Here is an 18,187-nt window from a genome sequence, read left to right on the forward strand (position 1 = left end):
ATGTTTGATCAAGTGAGGCAACCACTCTTGGACCAAATTCATCACTTACCCAACTCCCAGGAACACTGGGGGGAGGGGATAGACACAAGAATGGATGCTTATTCTGAATTGCTGCAATTGAGGAAATCAGTCTATAGATAAGCCTGGATATCTCCTACCCAGGAAGTTATGTTTTGCCTGTCATCTAAAAGTTAAAGTTGGGAGGGGCAACAGAGAAGCTTTGGATGCAAAGTTCCTCAACAGACCTCTGAGATACATAAAGGTCAAGGTGGAGACTGTGGGACCTCCTGCAGTGGGGATATGAGAATTCTTTTGTTGTCAGCTGACCTGAAATTATTCTAGTTGCACCTCTATGAACTCAATAGCCTTCACTAAACATCAAGTGGCTCTTTCACCAATCCTTAAAGGTCATCCTTGTTTATCAACCCTTTGGACTCTTGATTTCAAGCACAAACCTAGGCAGGAAGAGAGAGAATATTGTTCTGTTCATTTATGAGAAATATGGTGTTAAAGTCTAGATACCAGAAAACCTATTCCCACCAGAATAATGTTCATATGGGAATTGATGGTTCCCACAATAAATACAGCAACTTTTCCTCAGGAGAGTCATATTAAGTTAAAGCCAACAACATGAAGGGCCCTTGTCCACATAGTCATCTTCTCAAGCACTGAGCCTGCTAAGAAGGCTAATTTTGTACATCGTTGGCCCGAACCTGGCTAGACTCCGTACAAGGAAGTTGTAGAGCTTCTCCTTTTATACTTTCTGCGAGAACACTTCAAAAGTCTGTACACCAAATCCAAGATTCGTAGTACCTGCCCTCTGCTCACGGTCTTACTGCAGAACTATTGGCAGTGATGCCGGGTGGAGAGATGATTGAGTAGCCCATTCTGCATCACAATAGCTCCAAGGTTCCTAACCCAACCAGTCTGTGTAAAAGATTGTCTCTTAAATCTGCCCTCAGCTTATTGTGCCAGCTTTTTTTAAAAAACACAAGTTAGAACTTTTGAAGAAACTTCCCCAGTGTACATAGGCCTCAGAGTGTTGGCAGGCTGATTTGCATCCCAGGTGTCAGGGTAGAAGAGACTCGTTTCATACCTGCAACCCTTGAACTCTCAGAAGGAAATACAACTGGATTGAATCCTTAAAGTCTGACACTACCTAAGAAGCCAGGACTGTTTGAAAAAACTTGCTGTATCTGTTGTATATCAAAGCTTTCTAAGCAAAGGCCCAGCACTTCCCTATACTACATTTAATGAGAAATTTGAAAAACAGCAATGTAATAAAACTCATACATGTTCTGTTACTGCACAGGCATCATCCAATGCAATATTTGACATGGGGAGGGTAACTACTGTTGGTAATACTTTAGTGATTCTGCGTATTGTTTTTAGCTAACCTGCAAATAATTGTATGCTATTAAACTTCAAATTTCGCTCAGTCCATGTTCATGGACAACTGCGAATAATATCCCACAGTTTGACTGATCTTTTTAACAGAATACTATGGAAACCTACCTTGGCTTACCTGATATGTTTCTTGTAATAGCAAAGCTCAGATTTCCCCCATTCTGTTGACCTGTTGGCTGTCAAGCTTTTCTGTCTGGGAGAAATGGTTCTTTTCAGTAACTTTTTTTTTTTTTCCAGAGCCAATTGCAATAGTTTGGAATTGGCAATAGTTTATAGCTTTGGAAGTTACCTCACTGGCAGGCTCTTGGAGATGGAGCCTATCTCTGTGTCTGACTTGCAACTAAGTAGAGTCTGAAAAAGCATTCCTAAGATCTGTTGGTCCTCCTCAAACATGAAACAAAACTTCCATTTAAGCACATACTTTCCTACTTACTGAAAAACGTACCAAAACCCATGGAGTTTCATAATGGAACTTTCCTCCAGTCAACTGCCTTTTGTGAGAAATGGAATGGACCCTAGCTTACTGAGTTAAAGCTGGTGCACCAGAAAATAAACAGCGCTTCCTTTCTATAAATGCCTCCTACCTGGAGTCATTTCTAGCAAACACTAATCTTCATGGAGCATCTTGCATACTCAGTTTTTTTTATATTGCAAAATTTTATTTTGCTTTTAAACTGTCTCAATCTGGGCAGCCACTGTGGTTTTTAGACTCGTTAAATATAGAATGAGGCTTTTAAAACTTCTAAGTCTGTCAGTTGTACTCTTTTTACAGAATTATTCAAAGATGGTAACTTTGAGGTGTCACATATCTTCTACCATAGCATGCTGTAGCCTCAGCCACCAAGCACAAACTATAGATTTGATTTGGCTTGTTGGTATTTTGTGGTTTTCTTGTTTTTGTAGACTTGTAAGGCATCTTGATTCTTTGACAGCTGGGTTTTTGTGGATCAGATTAACTGACAGGAGTTCCATTTGGAGTAATCCTACTCAGTTTTAGGGATGTTACAATGCTGGATGCCCTTATTGCAAAAAATACCACGAAGCTGAATCTATAATGATACTGTACTTGTGCCTCCAAAGCACAAGGGTAAAATTTTTCAGCTGCTACAGTATATTCGCTTGTGAGTTAGTTGAGGGAAAACTGTATTTCAATTTGTAGCATACTGCTCTTACTGAATTCTAGATTATTTAAGGGTCTGCATACTTGAGAAACTTTCTAATCCACTTCAAACTAGAACCGTTTTTCTGGAAACTGATTTGAAAGACAACTTTTTGTAAATGAGAGAGATTTACTGTTCCTGGTAGTACCTTCTGGGATAAAAGAGTGCTCTCACTGCAGCAGTCAAAGTTCAGCGTAGTACCAGAATGAAAACAAATCACTTAACTTTCTTAATGTTCCATAAAGCAAATCTGATTCTTCCTCTTGCCACTGGTGAAAATCGGTCTTTTCAGTTCAACCGTATAGAGTATAAATCTGATACCATATTATCACTTTCAGTTTCTATAGGATGCTCTTACCAAGAAATGCTTCATGAGTGGGGGGATAGGAATGGTAACACTATTCAAGGCATTTGGATATATAGGATCCAGGTGCCACCATTGCAGGTGAGGATTTAGGATTTGAGCTTCTCCAACACCCCCCTCCCCAGCTCTCTTGCTGGACTGAATTTTTCTGTCAAGGGGTTTCCATCCTTCAGGCTTCACTTGAATGCTATTTTAACTAAACAATCCAGTGTTGGTTTATTTGGCTCAGGCCTCTAGGGTTCTGACCAGCAATTATTATAGTATGTACTGTAAAGGCAGACCACTTCAGTCTCCTGGGATTTGAGCTTATTTTAGTACAATGTCTGTCTTTTGGCAGTTTTAAAAAGGGGTTTTAAAGTTATTGGGTGTCAAAACTCTGAACAAGAATGTAAAAATTCTGCATTGAACCTTGCTTATTTGACCGAGTACGCTCACTCTTGCGGTTGGTTCTCAGTCAGATGACAAAACAGTTTAGAGGCAGGAAAACTACTTACAGCGTATTGAGTTGCAAGGTTAGTCTTGCAATGCATTTTTAAGCTAGTGCGGGAGCTCCTTACAATTAAGCTGAAATCCACCTTGGGATCATCTGCTGGGTATGCAAAGCCTTCAGTTTTTTTCTTGGCATTCCATCTTTCATAAAATGCAAAGAGCTGGGCCATGGAGAAATGAGGCTGATGGATGCCTGGAACGGAAACTAGGGAGGAGAGAGAAGTAATATGAATTGTGAAGAAAGAAACCTGAAACCTCTAGATGAGAATCCATATATTTGGATGTTTTTGTGATCCTGAGCTTTGGCAGACCCCCTTCCTTCCCCACAGCCCTATCTCTGAGTAGCAGTTCTACCCTTTCTTGGGAATCCCTGTTGCCTGTGAACTCAAATAGTTTTTCATGGCCTAGGGCATCTGCTATTGGGTAAGCCCAGAGTATATTGTGCTAAACAGATTGCCAGTTGGTGCTTGGTAAGGGGCCTTGGGCTCCTCAACAGTTGTGCATGTTCTCCAATAGCTTTAAAAACCTTTCCAGGAAGGAACATGTTAATCAAACACTGACCCAAACCTTGTGATTTTGATTTGGGACTGGGCTTAGGTTTGGGTCGGCTTATGATAGCCCTCATTGTGGGGAAACTGGCTTGAACTCCCCAAATAGAAATACAGTGCTAAGTCTTAAGTAAATTCAATAGCTCTTTGTATTGTTCAGGTATTGGAGCACCAGCTCGCTGAGCAGTCAACAGGAAAATCTGCTCTCACTTGGTTAACCACACGTCTATATGACAGTCAATCTCTTTGATAGCAGTGAAGGTCAAAAGCTACAGATGAACAGATAGGAGCAAGTTAACATAGAATGTGAAACTTTAGTTGGACCCACCTTAAGTCTGACATTTAACATACAAATCTAGCTGTACAATTGATTTGGTGGGGATGGCTTAAAGAGGAAGGTTTTAGTTGAGGTTTTTTACTCCTCCTATTTACCTACTTCACGCAGCAGAAATGAATTGTTCTTGTTAGTGTAAACATTGCGCACGGTTCACTGTCCATCATCAACTTGCATGCAGAAGCTCCTTGATCTGGAAAGTAAAGAATAGTACAAAGTGGTCTTCAGAAGACCCTATTTCGGTTTGTCTTTAAAGCTAACATAATACGCCTATTACCTAATTGACACACCAGAGTAGTGTAATAGGACTACATCAAAGGTGAGTATGGGAGCAGATATGGTGGTTTCAAAGCTATTTGGATTGGTTATTTCTCCTTTCTGCCAATCCATTTGATCATAGGATTAGTCCAAGGGATTAGCAATGCTTTATGAAAGGAGTATGGGGGGGAAATAACCTAGTCTACCATGCAACGGGATAGCTATTCCATGGAAACTATAGTATGCAAAAATATAACATAAACTGGAGGGAACTGTAATTTTTTCTTTTCTTTAGCTTAATAAAGCTGTTGCCTCTTAATATCAATCGTTATTTGCAATTTAACTCATTATGGAATAGGAACTGTAACACTTGAAACCACAGAAAGTGATTTAAAGAAAAAATGTATGCAGACAGCGCAGCTAGTAATGAGTAAGGTTGACTGATCCTCTGTTTGAAATGTCTGATTTAATTTTTTTCTTTTGATAACAGAAATTGTTGCCATGCTAGCCCAAATAGCTAGTAATTTTAGTAGTTTAAAATTGGATAACTAGTATAACGCCATAAAGTACTTGATAATTCTAGATTGTCAGATAATCCCAGATTTTGGCTGTTAATGTACTGAGAATATTGTCTTTGCCTCTGACTGTGCCCTGTTAAAGTATGATACAGGCACTGCATTATTTCATGCAATATTGAAGTTTGCAAAATGGCATCGAAATCTAATCTGTTAAGTCTGTTTTGTTTGTCTTCACAAAATGCTAACTGCTGTAGGAGACACTATTAAAAATAAACATTGCTTCATACACTTCCAGTAGTCCCACTAGTCACTTGATTAATCAACCTTAGAGTCACAGATGCCGTATGACATGCAAAATACCTCATGCAAGTAAGTTTATAGGGGCTGATGCCTAAGCTAGCTTCTAAAAATACTATTGTGGTTTGATATTGTAATAAGTCAAGTCAGAGAGCATATTTTAATTTCAGAATGAAAGCACTTACTTGGTAGAGGGGAGAGGAATAAAAATAGGTAGAAAACATGTGATTTATTGTAAGTGTGGATTGAGCTGGGGGAAGGAATGATGGAAGAAAGCAGGTGTCTAACTTGCTGACAAACTTTGTGTGTAGGTTGCACAAAACAATAAAACTTCTTTGGCTGTATAGTGACTTGGAACAATTATATAACCTTTAACCTTGTTCCAGTGTCCAGTCTGATTTTTACTGCAGGTGGCAACATGCCATTGTTTGTCTTTGATCAATTTACATAAATAGATCCTGGAGGGTCATGTGAAACTATCATGAGCTTTTTAAAAACGGCACAGTAGTTACCTTTTCTCTGCTGCCTGCATTGCTTTGACAGGTGGTGTGGTTTATGAAAGTCTGTCACTTTACTGTGTATTGCCCTGGCTTTAAATACCTTAAGGAAATCCTTGCCCAGGGCATAGTTTCATGAGAAAAATGTGGAACCAATGTTTTTATAGAAGATACAGGTAGAATTGTCCAGTATTGAAGCAAACTAGGACATCTGCAAAGACACAGTCACTGTACATCTCCAGTGATTGAAACCTCTACTTCTGATAAATTTTACTGTAACTTTAAGTTGGAGTCGATGAGGAAGGCTTGTGGTTTAAACACCTTCCTGAAGAACTGAAAGGTTGCCTCAGAGAGGATGGCATTTCTTTCTCTAAGTCAGTGGAAATTATTTTTAAGTTTATTTAAGTGCTAAGTTACAGGCTTTCAGCCAAACCCAGGCCACAGCTTTTTGATCTTCTACAGTAAAACTTTTCCATCTAGTACTGTAGGGGATTCAAAGATAAAAAGACCCTCTGTGTACAGCTGTTGTATTTTGTAACCACATCGTATTGTATTTGTCTCCTTTCTAGCAGACATTTTACTTGGTTTTTGGTGGGACAATAAAAACACTTTAAGGCCTACTTGCAAATAAAATGACTTCTGGTGTAACTACCTTTCCTTGTTCGGTTTCTCAACTGCTGTACTAGTTAAGCATGTGAGCTTCATGATGGGAAGACTATCTGCGGTTAAACGCAGATATGCCATCTGAACTTAAATTGTTGCATGGGAACTAGAATTAGCACCCTTGTACTTCTTGAAACATGACCTCTGCTATTTCAGAAGACTCTTAATCTGTCAATATTTTATGTTCTTGCCATGCTGAGACAGTTCTCGGGGTACCCAGGACTGAGAGCCACCTTTTTATCCCCTACCCCAACAAGAGGGAGTCTTGCACATGGTAGCTCGGTGTTACCTTCCTAACACCATCAGTCTGTTAGTCAGTCATGCAGTCTCCCCTGGGTTATGTCAGCCCTGTCTTTGCCTTGCAGGTTAACAAAAAGTGCATCCCAGTCCCCGAGTCCCTTTAAAGCGTTCCCCTGCGATATCCAGCCTCTGACACTTGGCTACTCAGAAATCCCAGGTCTTCTGCTCTCAAAGGTGCAGTGGACCCCAGTTTGCCAATTCGACCTTAAGGCACTGCACTTATGAGCACTTATAACACAAAGAAGGTTTATTTAAAATAATCTAGAGAAGCCATTAGAAACAAGAGCATGTGATGGAAACAAATGGTTGCAATACAAAACCATAAAATGCAAATTAGGGCCTACACTTTTATAGGTATCTTTTCTATCCAATAAAAGCAGGTTTCCACCGCCAAAATTCAGTCTGTTGCAGAACTGGCTGGCTTCCCAGGAACCTCCAGTTTTTCATGAAACACTCCCGCTCAACAAGATGTCTCCTCAGTGAATGGATGCAGAGTGCCTCTCCCCACCCTGTGATATACTGAAAATGAGTCTTTTGTCTTTATTCACAGGCAGGGCGATCCCCTGTCTGTTACAATGTTCCTTTTTTACCTCCAAGTGATTCTGATTGTTTGCAGCTGTCTTTGATGGTTTTCCATTGAATGTGCTGGGATGGAGCAAGTGTAGACAATTGAGCCTTGCATTACCTTACTGGGGAGTGGTGACAACTCCCTCCCACTTGAATGGGCCCTCACCAAGACTTATGGTTTCCTGGTGTCTATGCCTGACTTACGGTCTTGGAGTTAATTTTCAGTATGGTTACATGTTCCTTAAATATTAACCATGTGCACATCTCACAATGATTAGGAGCACTGGTAAGTTACAAGTTTTCAGTAGACACCTCACATGCTACCCTTCATGGATAAATACCGTGAAAGTGTTGTATTGATTGTAATGAGTTTGCCTGTTGGCAACAGTGTCTCACATGCATCTAGCCACCAGCTGAAAATTGAAGTCTGATATTCTGTGGGGTGGAACACACACTAGAGTTCTGGCCGTCATTACACTGCACAGTATGGAAGATCATTCTGCTTTATTCTCTGTCTGAGATGCTTAGCGCTTAAGCCTGGTCCAGTACTGGGTTTGGAACAGCTGAGTTGCAGTTAATTTCAGGTCTGAGTTCTTGGCTCAAACTCCTTTAAGGATAGCTTCAGGGGTTTCTGCATTAATCTAAGACAATTTGTCTGTCTTACCCTACCTTCATAGCCCCCCCCCCCCCCAAAGACACAATGCTAAGGTTTTTTGGGAATAGCCATGATCTCTCCTTTCATACAAGTAGAAAGGAAAACTACATGCATTGCAGTGAAAGCACCACCATTCTAAAAGCACTACACATTACATTGGTTAATTACACTGAAGTGTTAAAATAGAAGGATTAACAAGTGCCGAAAAGAGAAGGGTAAATAGGATTTCATGTCAGCAGGAAACTTCTTGTGGTTTTAGGATGAGACTATGGCCTGGTCTACACTGGGGGGAGAGGGGGATCGATCTAAGATACGCAACTTCAGCTACGAGAATAGCGTAGCTGAAGTCGACGTATCTTAGATCGACTTAGAACCACTTACTTCGCGTCCTTGCGGCACGGGATCGACAGCCGCCGCTGCCCCGTCAACTTTGCTTCTGCCTCTTGCCGAGCTGGAGTTCAGCAGTCGACGGGAGAGCGATCGGGGATCGATTTATCACATCTACACTACACGCGATATATTGATCCCCGATAGATCGATCACTACCTGCCGATCCGGCGGGTAGTGTAGACGTACCCTAAGAGAGAACTAGTTTGAATTCAAAATAAGGTAGCACAAGTGGCACACGAAATGTCACGGGAAGATTAGCAGAAAAGATGGAAGGTCTGGGTGTATATGTATGGCCAGTATGAAGGCGTGGATGTCAAGATCTTAACTTGTTCTGTATCATTTTGTAGGGTTTGGAATATTATACAACTAGATAGATAGGGGTATTTTAAAACTTCATTTTTACATGTAAAACTTCAATAGAAAACTATTCTATGAAGCCGTTAGCATTTCTTGAGTTGTCAACATCTATAAACTTGTGAATTGATAGATTTCATACATACTGACTTTAAGTCTTTCAAGCAGCAAGTCTGAGACTTTCTAATATTAACTGGCACTGAGTTAGAAACCGCCTCTGTTAGAAATAGCCTCTAAGGAGGCATGGACTAAATTCTTGTCATGAGCTATAGACCATTCTCACCCTGGAATACTAGAATGTAAATTAACTCTCAATCTGGAATGTTTCAACAAACTAGAAATGTTAGGTGTTTACACATTGATAAAATGGTTCAGGTGAAATATGAATCTACTCTAATTTCCCTTCAAATGCTGACTTTAGTAAACCAAATAAAGTTAATCCTGTTTTTTTGATTCCCCCGTTTTCCTGCTCCCTGCAAGTCTTGGTTTTAGGCAGAAGTACAGAAGGCTTACAAGAAGTTGTTATGGTATTTTTTGACCCAGTGAAAGCATTAAAGCTTTTCAAGCCTGATCTTGTGAGTTTGCCAAAATAGAGAACTGGAATAATATCTGGACTTTTGGATGAATATCTAAACTGAACCTCTTATTCCGTTAGGGTTTGCTACCGTTAGGGTTTGCTACTGAATCTGTTTGTCTGGACTGTTCTGGTTAATGAACTATAAATCCTAAACCACAGTTCTTGGAATTAGGATTCACAGCTTTGTCCTCTATAAGAACTTTATAGCGCAACCCAATGAAGAAAACTTTCTTCAGTTCTTTTATATCAAATTGCCTTAGCTCCCAGGATCTTAGATTATGGAGAATACAAAATGCATATTTTGATCAGATTTTCTGCTGTTTGTGTTTTTAGGATAACGTAGATCAGACTTCAGCTCACACTCGGAGAGATCTGGTGGAACCAGGATTCCAAGAACCATCTAATCGCATCTCTTTAAATCACCAAGGTAAGGAATGGGGTGGAATTAGGTCTGGTCAAGATGCTGGGAAGGGAACCCTAGAAGTGTATGTTCTGAAGTAATTTGACTTCTACATTTGTTTCTGCACCTGGTAATGTGAAAGTTGAAAACATTTAATTGTTTATATCCTCCTCTTTGCAAACTGCTTTGTGAGCTATGAATGAAGACGACCAGGAGATCCTTTAGTGATATAGTTTCTCCATTTGTGCAGCTGCTTTAAGTTTTTCACCAAAACAGGTTTTTTAAGTACTAAAACGCCTGTAATACTGTATTACAAATCTAGTTTGAAAGCTATTCCTTGTCAGGACCTAGCTTCAGAATACTCATTCTTCTGGAAGAGTTGATACATATAGATTGGCAAGAGGAGTGACATCCTTACCTGCTTTGTGTGTTCTATATCAACTCTTACAGGAAAAAGAGAACCCTGAATTCATGTCATAATGCCTAAACAAAAGTGAAATTTTTCATATAGCTTGAGTAATTATTTCCCTTATGAAAAGTCCCATAACCGCTTTATTTCTTGTCCCTATTAATGAGGTTAGTTGTGACATTTGAGAGCTCCTGGAGTATAACCTGGATCGGGCCCCCATGGGGTTAGGGTTTAGACAAATACATAGACCTTGTCATAGACAGTTGGGTTCTATAAAAACTTTATACATCTCTATAGCACTTAAACACTGTATTTCCTATGGAGTGATTCAAACTCCAAGAAAAAGGATAGTTTACATTCTGTAGGATTTTTTTCTATAACAGTATCCATATATTAATTATGGAAGGGCTCACATTAGTTTCATTAGTTTAATGCAGCCGTTAATCTTGACACAGTCAATACAATAATAAGGCACCATTAACAATGTGCAACAGGATTAAGTTAACTTTTCTAAAAAATGCTGGAAATTTAGTTTCTCTGTTTATTTGTCAAGATCAGCAAGATTTGAATTCCATGATTTGCAAACCTCCCAGACTACTTAAGTTTTTCAAAAGTAGTTTACCTTCTTGAATTCTTTTACAATCTGAGCCTACCCACAAACAGATATCCTGGACACTGTATGCACTTCGTATTTCTGCATGACTGTGCAGGCACGCAACATTCCATTTTTCGTTCACCTCAGACTGCCTTACCCACACTGTAACTAAAGCTTCCTTGTCCCATCCAAACCCCTTGACAGACTTGATTTAAATGGCATTCTTTGAAGCCATCAGTAGATTTCCTTCTTTGTAACCAGATGTAGGACTTCTTCCAAAAAGTTACTGTCTTCTCAGACACATGCCACAGAATTAGAATGTAAACCTGTTGATGCTTAATAGTGCTCATTGAGATAGAGTTAGGATCTTGATTATGTTGAAGACCTGGGAAGCCTCACTTTCTGATGCCGGAAGTCCTTTTCCTAGGTCAAGAAGCCTCCTGATATTCTTAATAGATAAACACTTTTTTTTCCCCTCCACCCCGCATCCACTCCTGTTTTCCTAATGTGGATTTAATATAATCTAATTCAAATGAATGTATAACACTAGTGTGATGACATTGGGAGTACCATCAATAAATCAATCCTGATTTGTCTTGGGTATAGCTTAGTCACCTTCCCTCATGATACTAATTATGATTCTCAGAACCATCGTCACTGTGTGCCCATGCATAATGTACACTCGCTCCTTGGCCTTAACCTTCTGAGATTTCTTGGAAATCATGTTCAAAGTGATCTGCTCTCTACGTGCGACAACACTTGAAATAGTTTGTCCCACATAACTGGTATGTTGGAAGCCTGCGAGTGGTTCAGCAAAAGTATTCAGTATTTCTGCTTTGGCATTATGCTATCCGAAAAGGCCCATACATGGGCTCTATTTAGATATCCACAAATTGTAACTTGTGTTCGTCATTGTTATGTACCTTCATTGTGCTCCAGCAAATTAAGGATTCAGATCTCTGGGTACACTCTGCAGTAATTCCAGCTATCTCCTCTCCTTTGTTACTCTCAGTAATCACATGAAGACTTATTTGGCACCTGATATTTCTCTGCCTGAACTACTTTGAGTCCTGCAAACTACTCCGACGTATTTAACAATTGTGATTAAATGGAATGTGTTCCATAATGTCAGTGGCTGCTCTAAGGGACACTTGAACAATAAGGCCAATATTTGATATAATTAATAATATGCTATCAATGAGTAAGTAAAGGCCAATTTTGTTGGACCCAAAAACAAAGTGTTCCTTATTCTGCAGCAGATGAATAGAAACTGTCAAGTCGTGTCTCAAACCCACTTCTAGGTTTTCTGCTAAAACTGAAATAATCAGGGTAAATATAGCTGGTATTTAGTTTGCAAGTGAACTTGAATGCTAACATGGATACATATTGTAATCCTACTGTTTGTATAGGGAGCATGGACTGAGCAAAGGCCTAAGAACCAGAAATGTCAGCATTCTAATCCTGACTCTCCCACAGATTGTGTGGCCTCTGACATTTCATTTAACTGCTGCTGCTCCTCCCCCTTTTTACAGTGGGAAAATAACCTAGCTTAATGCTTTTATAGCACTACGAAAATGTAAACAACTGTTAATGCTAAATTACTATGTCAAGTTACGTGCTGGTTCTCTCTGGTATTATGACCTGCTCATACACGACTCTACAAACCTATGAAAAGTGCACTCTTCTCCAGTAACTGTAGAGCAAAAGTCCTTCAACACTGAACAGGTTCTGAGCTGGTTGGAATTCTTAGACAAAATGTTTGTATCACAAAATGCTCACTTGTGAAAACTGAAATATTGCGTGGGAATGTACCAGCTTTGAGACAGCTTTCATTAGGAAAGGTTTCTTAGGTCCAGGGTGGAATTTCTGGTCACAACCAGAGAGAGCATGAGCCTGGTGGTACAGGCACTCACTACAATGTGGGAGACCTAGCTTCAGGTCTCTACTCTGCCTGATTCACACCAGGTACTTGAACTTCTCTCACCTACCACCAGCAGTACATGTACCACAGTTTGGGAAATCACGCTTTAGCAACTCTTTAACCTGAGCAGAAGTTCTGAAGGAATTTGGCCTCTTTAGAGCTGGATGAACTATTTTAGATAGTGCAGCATTTCACAAAATTAGACAACTAATATACAACAGAACTTTCAGCATCCCATATTTGTTATGCTATTGTATATGCCCACTCATTGCCATTTCATGTTTGACCCCAATGAAAATTAGGTTCTCTGAATGCAGCAGACTTAACAGTTTCTATCAATCAGTTTACCAGCTGCTCTTAAACTACAACCCCTCCTCTCTTTTATAAATGAACAGCTTTGGTACAAGTGCTTCCAGTTCTAAATCATGCTTTCTTCCCATGGCCTGTACTCCGCTGAGGAATCTGAATCTCTTCTATTCCCTGTAAGCTGGAAAAAGAGGGCACAAGTGAGAGCTTTATCTGAGGGCTGAGAAACCCTTGCCAACTGTATCTACCTAAATAAGCTCTTTCATACTACAGACATTCCAAGTACTTGTTTGCAGCCGAATCATCCTTCCACAGAGACAGCTATTTCTTTTTTTAAAAAAGGCTAAACATTTGAGGGTGAGGTAGGGGAATTGGGAGTACATTCCCTCAAGTAAGGAGTCTTGCAACTTGCAGTTCTTGTATAGAATTATTTTTACAATAGCTATAAAAATAGTATTTTTGCTATTTCCAATACACTTTTCTGGTATGAGTCACTTCCATGACCAACAAGTACTTTGGACTGAAACCATTGTTTGATATTAATACTGAATGATCCCTCCATTTAAAGGTAAAGCATACAAGTACAGTCCTCAGACAACATGAATTGGGGAGTATCTTCCTGTACCTCTGAAAAGTTGTGTGACGTGCCATAGCCCTTAGAGATTTTGTAAGATTGAAGCCATTGAGAATAAAGAAATAAGAGACATCAACAAACGGTGTAAAATTTGAAGACATGGAAAAGGCTGAAATGCTCAGGCTCTGTTTCAGTATTCAGGAAGCAGAATATTGTTTGAAAAAATGATTCGGTTCTGGGAAATCATAACAAAAATAGAAGATGGGGTAAAAAAACCAAGCATTGAAATTATATGGTGTTTATTGAAGGGTTATTAAGGAAAGTGACAAAGTATATCAGAACAGTTATTTACCATCTTTAAAACCACGAGGAGAAAAGGGGAAGTAATAGCATGATTAGACTGGGTCAACTAAAGCTGCACTTTTTGGGGGGGAGCGGGGGAAATGGTCAAAGGAAGATTTGAGAAAACGGCAGGCCACTTAACCGTATCTCAGTTCCACATAAAAATAAGAGCAATATTCAATATTTTTCACTTGCATAGTATGGTATGTATGCTGAAGGATAGCAGTCTGTACACTGCCCAACGGCAAAGGGTGCAGAAGGAGAGAGCGAGGGCAATTGTAGCTAAGAGTGCTTCGGTGAAAATCTCATCACAATGTCATTTATGGGGTCTTTTACTAGACCCACCAGAAATTTTTATATTTTGACATTTTTGTCTTGATCCCCAATGAGGGTGAAAAGTCAAAACAGCAAAACCTTTTGTGGAACAAAAAGTTCTGAGAAGCATTGATTTGGAAATGCCAAAATATTTTGGGTAGATAGCAGTCTGCCTCTGCTGTGCCTCATGGGAGTTGTTGTAGTGGGAGGGAGCCTCATGCTCATGTTCCCCCCAGTAGTCTGACCAGATAGCCCAGCCGACGTTTCCCCTCTCCCTCTGGTTGTGTTGCTAGAGAGGGGTGCCGCAGAAGTTAGTCTACCCTTCCCACTTGGATGCTCATGAAGTTATTCATGCTATTTATCAAGCTTAGCTATACTGCCCAGCAAAGAGAGGTGGCTCACCATGTGGAAGATAATGGAAATGTGCAGCAGGCTCCCAGTACAAATCAATTGAATGAATGAATCTTTCAAACTTCAGCAGGGTTAAACCCTTAAGCCTGTGCCGCTACTGTTTCTATTCCCTTTTATTTGCACTTCAGCCTCATTATGAAAGCTCAATCGTTTTTCTAGAAAATCATTAAGTAGTGTCAAACCCATCACTAGAGGACGGTTGAAGGTGGTGGTGATCATTTTATAATGCATTGTATTAATACCTCCCAGTTACTTTTTTTTGAGAGGTCTCACAACTACTTACTATTCAGTGTTTAGTAGTTGAACGCAAATAAGCAGCACTTGATTGTAACTTCTTAAAAATAAATAAATAACGTATTAGGTAATCTACTAGCATATTCTTCAGGTACAAACTGTCAAATTCTTCTTGCTGCCTATACAGATGTATTACAACCCCTTTTTCTTAGCATGCATATACAATTTTCCTCTTCAGAGACTATTTCTGCTCTGCTGTAAAGTCTAAAATTCTGTATGTCACAAGAGTTCTTTACTTTCCTATTCAAAACTAGAATGAACAGTGCTATACCTCACGCCATAGCCAGATTATGTTTTATTAGCAGACAACAGAGTGTGATATGACTAGTCCTTAGGTCTGCCTTGTTCACATTAGAAGATCTTGCCTGAGTTAAAGTGATGTAGATGCTGGTTTTAAGCATATAAACAATCAATTTTCTAGATTTCCAAAGAGCGCTCACAGTCATTGAACTCTATTCTTAGGGCAGATTCCCAATTTAAATTCACAAGTTAATAGCAAAAATGTGACTTTTGTAGGCTCAATAGTGTCTAGAGATAACAAAAACTCTCCTGCCCACATACCATGTAGATCCATAAAATCCACTCTAGTTGACTATTTTGTGTGCTGCTTTAATGACTGACATAGACATAGTCGGAGTGGTACTTGCTAATCCCCCTTCTCCAGCATTCCTATTCCAATTTAATCTAAATAGCTTTAGTTAGGGCTCATATGCCAGTATGGCCCATTCCTTGTGTGTCCCTCCTCCCCCCAAGCTTTGACTGGCTTACTTCCACAAATCTCTGACTTGCTGCCCACAGTGGTGACTTCTGTATTTTTCTTTGGCAGCCAATGAGTGTGCCTAGTAATTATCAACACTCTGGATTGTCTTTCACTGCAGTACTGGGAAAACACCAGTGTCATCAGGATGTGCTATTATCAGAACTCAAGCCTGCTTTGTGGAGGTACAAATAAGTCCTGAATTTAAAATGTAGAATGAAAAAGCAGTATATAAATTGAGTGGTCAGTAGGAGACATTGCCATTGGTACTGAAGAAATCAATGCCAAAAGCAGCCAGATTTCCATGAGTCTTTGCACAATGCCAACAGCATTTATATAACTTACTGCAACTATCATCAGTGCAAAAAAGGTTTACTGTAATTGCATGTGAAGGTGAGCCTCTACTTCCCAACTAACTTATTATAGTACCTTCCGCCTTATTTCAGATAAATCCGTTCTTATTACTTTGTGTCTAATCTTGTTATCTTTATTACTTCCAGGGTACAGTATATAACAGCTTGCATGGAGGTTTGGCCTTCTCCTTAGTTTATATGGCCACTTTCTAAACCCATTGACTGAGTGAGATATCTGCTTAAAACAAGAACTGAACAAAGAAGAGAATGTGCTATTTTTAGTTTAGAGAAAAAAAATCTGGTCCCAGAGGTTTGAATCAAATTACAGGAGGAACAAATTGACCAGTAATTGAGTTAACTGGAAAATTCTGTACATAAGGCTGCTAGTGATTTGAAAAGAGAAGAAACAGACCAGAAGCCATTTAGTGTGCACGTGGGTGGGTGTTTTTTCTACTTATTTTCCCCAGCTGACCAGCTATCCTTTTGGGCATCTGTTCTTATCTAGATACGTTTTTACTAAGTGGAAACTCTCAACATGAGGGAATCAGCCCCCCATAACTTTATGATAAGAACTGTGATCCTCATCCTGCAAACATTTCAGCACATGCATAATTCTACTCTTGTGACTTAAGTAAAGAAGCATGTGTGCTCAGTGTTTGCAGGCAAGAGAACCAAATCTGACTGTAATCCAGCAGTGTTAAATCTGAATTTTTATAATCCTGCTTCAGGACAGGGAAGGGACCTCAAGAGGTCATCTGTGTTCCAGCCCCACATTTCTACGTTTGTATTAAGAGGTAAGGTCTTTAGGGCAGAGACCATCTTTCATGGTTGTACAGAGCTTAGCACAAGGGCGGGTGCCTTTAGGCAACTCAATAATGTAAATAAAAATAATCTTTAAATCACCCTTTTAAAACGAGCCAAACGTTGGAAAGTGCTAAAATTTCGTGTGTGTGTGAGAGAGAGGGGGGGAGAGGGAGAGGGAGGGGTCTTATTCAATGACCTAGAGAAAGAAGTTTTCAGAACCCGTTCTAAGAGCTACCATCATATTTGTAATGGACCCTGGAGGCATATTGAAGGGGAAATGACTTCTGATGCTCAATGTTTGTGAAGAAGACAGGAGGTGGAGCTGGTCCACTTAACTTCGGACCAACCTCCTTAGTAAGCTGGAACTATTTAAACTCAAGACAGCTGAGAAAGTATCAGTTTATATTTAAGTGTGTCATGGCAGGTTTTGGCTCAAAAGGAGACAAACTGTTGATTGAAGAATATATTTTTATCTCCAGTTTCTCTACTAAGGTCCCTTGGCCAGCGCCGCTTCCCACCGCCCTAGGCCTAGGCAAACCACGGCCAGTGGGAGCCGCGATCGGCCGAACCTGCCAACACAGCAGGTAAACAAACTGGCCCGGCCCGCCAGGGTGCTTATCCTGGCGAGCCGCGTGCCAGAGGTTGCCGACCCCTGCTCTAGTGGGTCCCTTCAAACTCTTTATCATACATGTGGGAAGCAAATGAGAATCTCTTAATTCGGGATCATAAGTAACTGAACATTTACATCTTGCTGCCTAGTTTTTTTCCTGACTCCCATTTCCATATATGGGCAGCTAATACTCTTACTCTGGTCATCCTCTTGCATCAGCTCTCCATGTATAGGTTGTCAAAGTATGTGCTCTCTATACAAATGTACCTTCTGTTGTCACACAGCTGTATGTGTGTGTCTTAGATTCAGCGCATCCTCTAGTTATCGCACATGCATCTGCCAAATGAAATACCACAACTTAATTTGTTTTATTTAAACGGTGTCGAGTGTGGTGCTGCTAGGTGCATAATGCATCAGTCATTTATTTAGGAGTATAGGTATTCCATTCAATGAGTGCGTATCTCCTAATGATCTAAACAATGCAATTGGTGCACTTTGATAGATACTATAACTCTCTTCTGCACTGACTGTGACACCCATTCCCAACAGCAGAACTGGCAATTTATGTTTGTGCATCTGCTCTGGTTGTGATGCCAGTCTTGCATTGCTTGGAACAGCCGTTTCCCTCATATGTCAGATATAAAATCAGGTCTAACACCACTGGTCTTCCTAGTTTTCTAACGGGAGGAGTAGAATAGAAATAGCACTTGGCATGTGT

At 40.0% G+C, this 18,187-nt stretch overlaps 1 protein-coding gene across 2 annotated transcripts in view; it reads left to right on the forward strand.

Annotated features, from left to right (window-relative positions):
• GRB10 (growth factor receptor bound protein 10) overlaps positions 1-18,187 on the forward strand; it is a 144,350-nt gene that overhangs the window by 19,929 nt on the left and 106,234 nt on the right. For both annotated transcript variants that reach the window (XM_065398997.1, XM_065398998.1), the window contains one exon: positions 9,712-9,805. In XM_065398997.1, coding sequence (XP_065255069.1) covers positions 9,712-9,805 — 94 coding nt within the window. The remainder of the gene's footprint in view (positions 1-9,711; positions 9,806-18,187) is intronic.

The sequence above is a fragment of the Emys orbicularis genome, chromosome 2 (assembly GCF_028017835.1).
Source record: "Emys orbicularis isolate rEmyOrb1 chromosome 2, rEmyOrb1.hap1, whole genome shotgun sequence".
Taxonomy (NCBI): Eukaryota; Metazoa; Chordata; order Testudines; family Emydidae; genus Emys; species Emys orbicularis.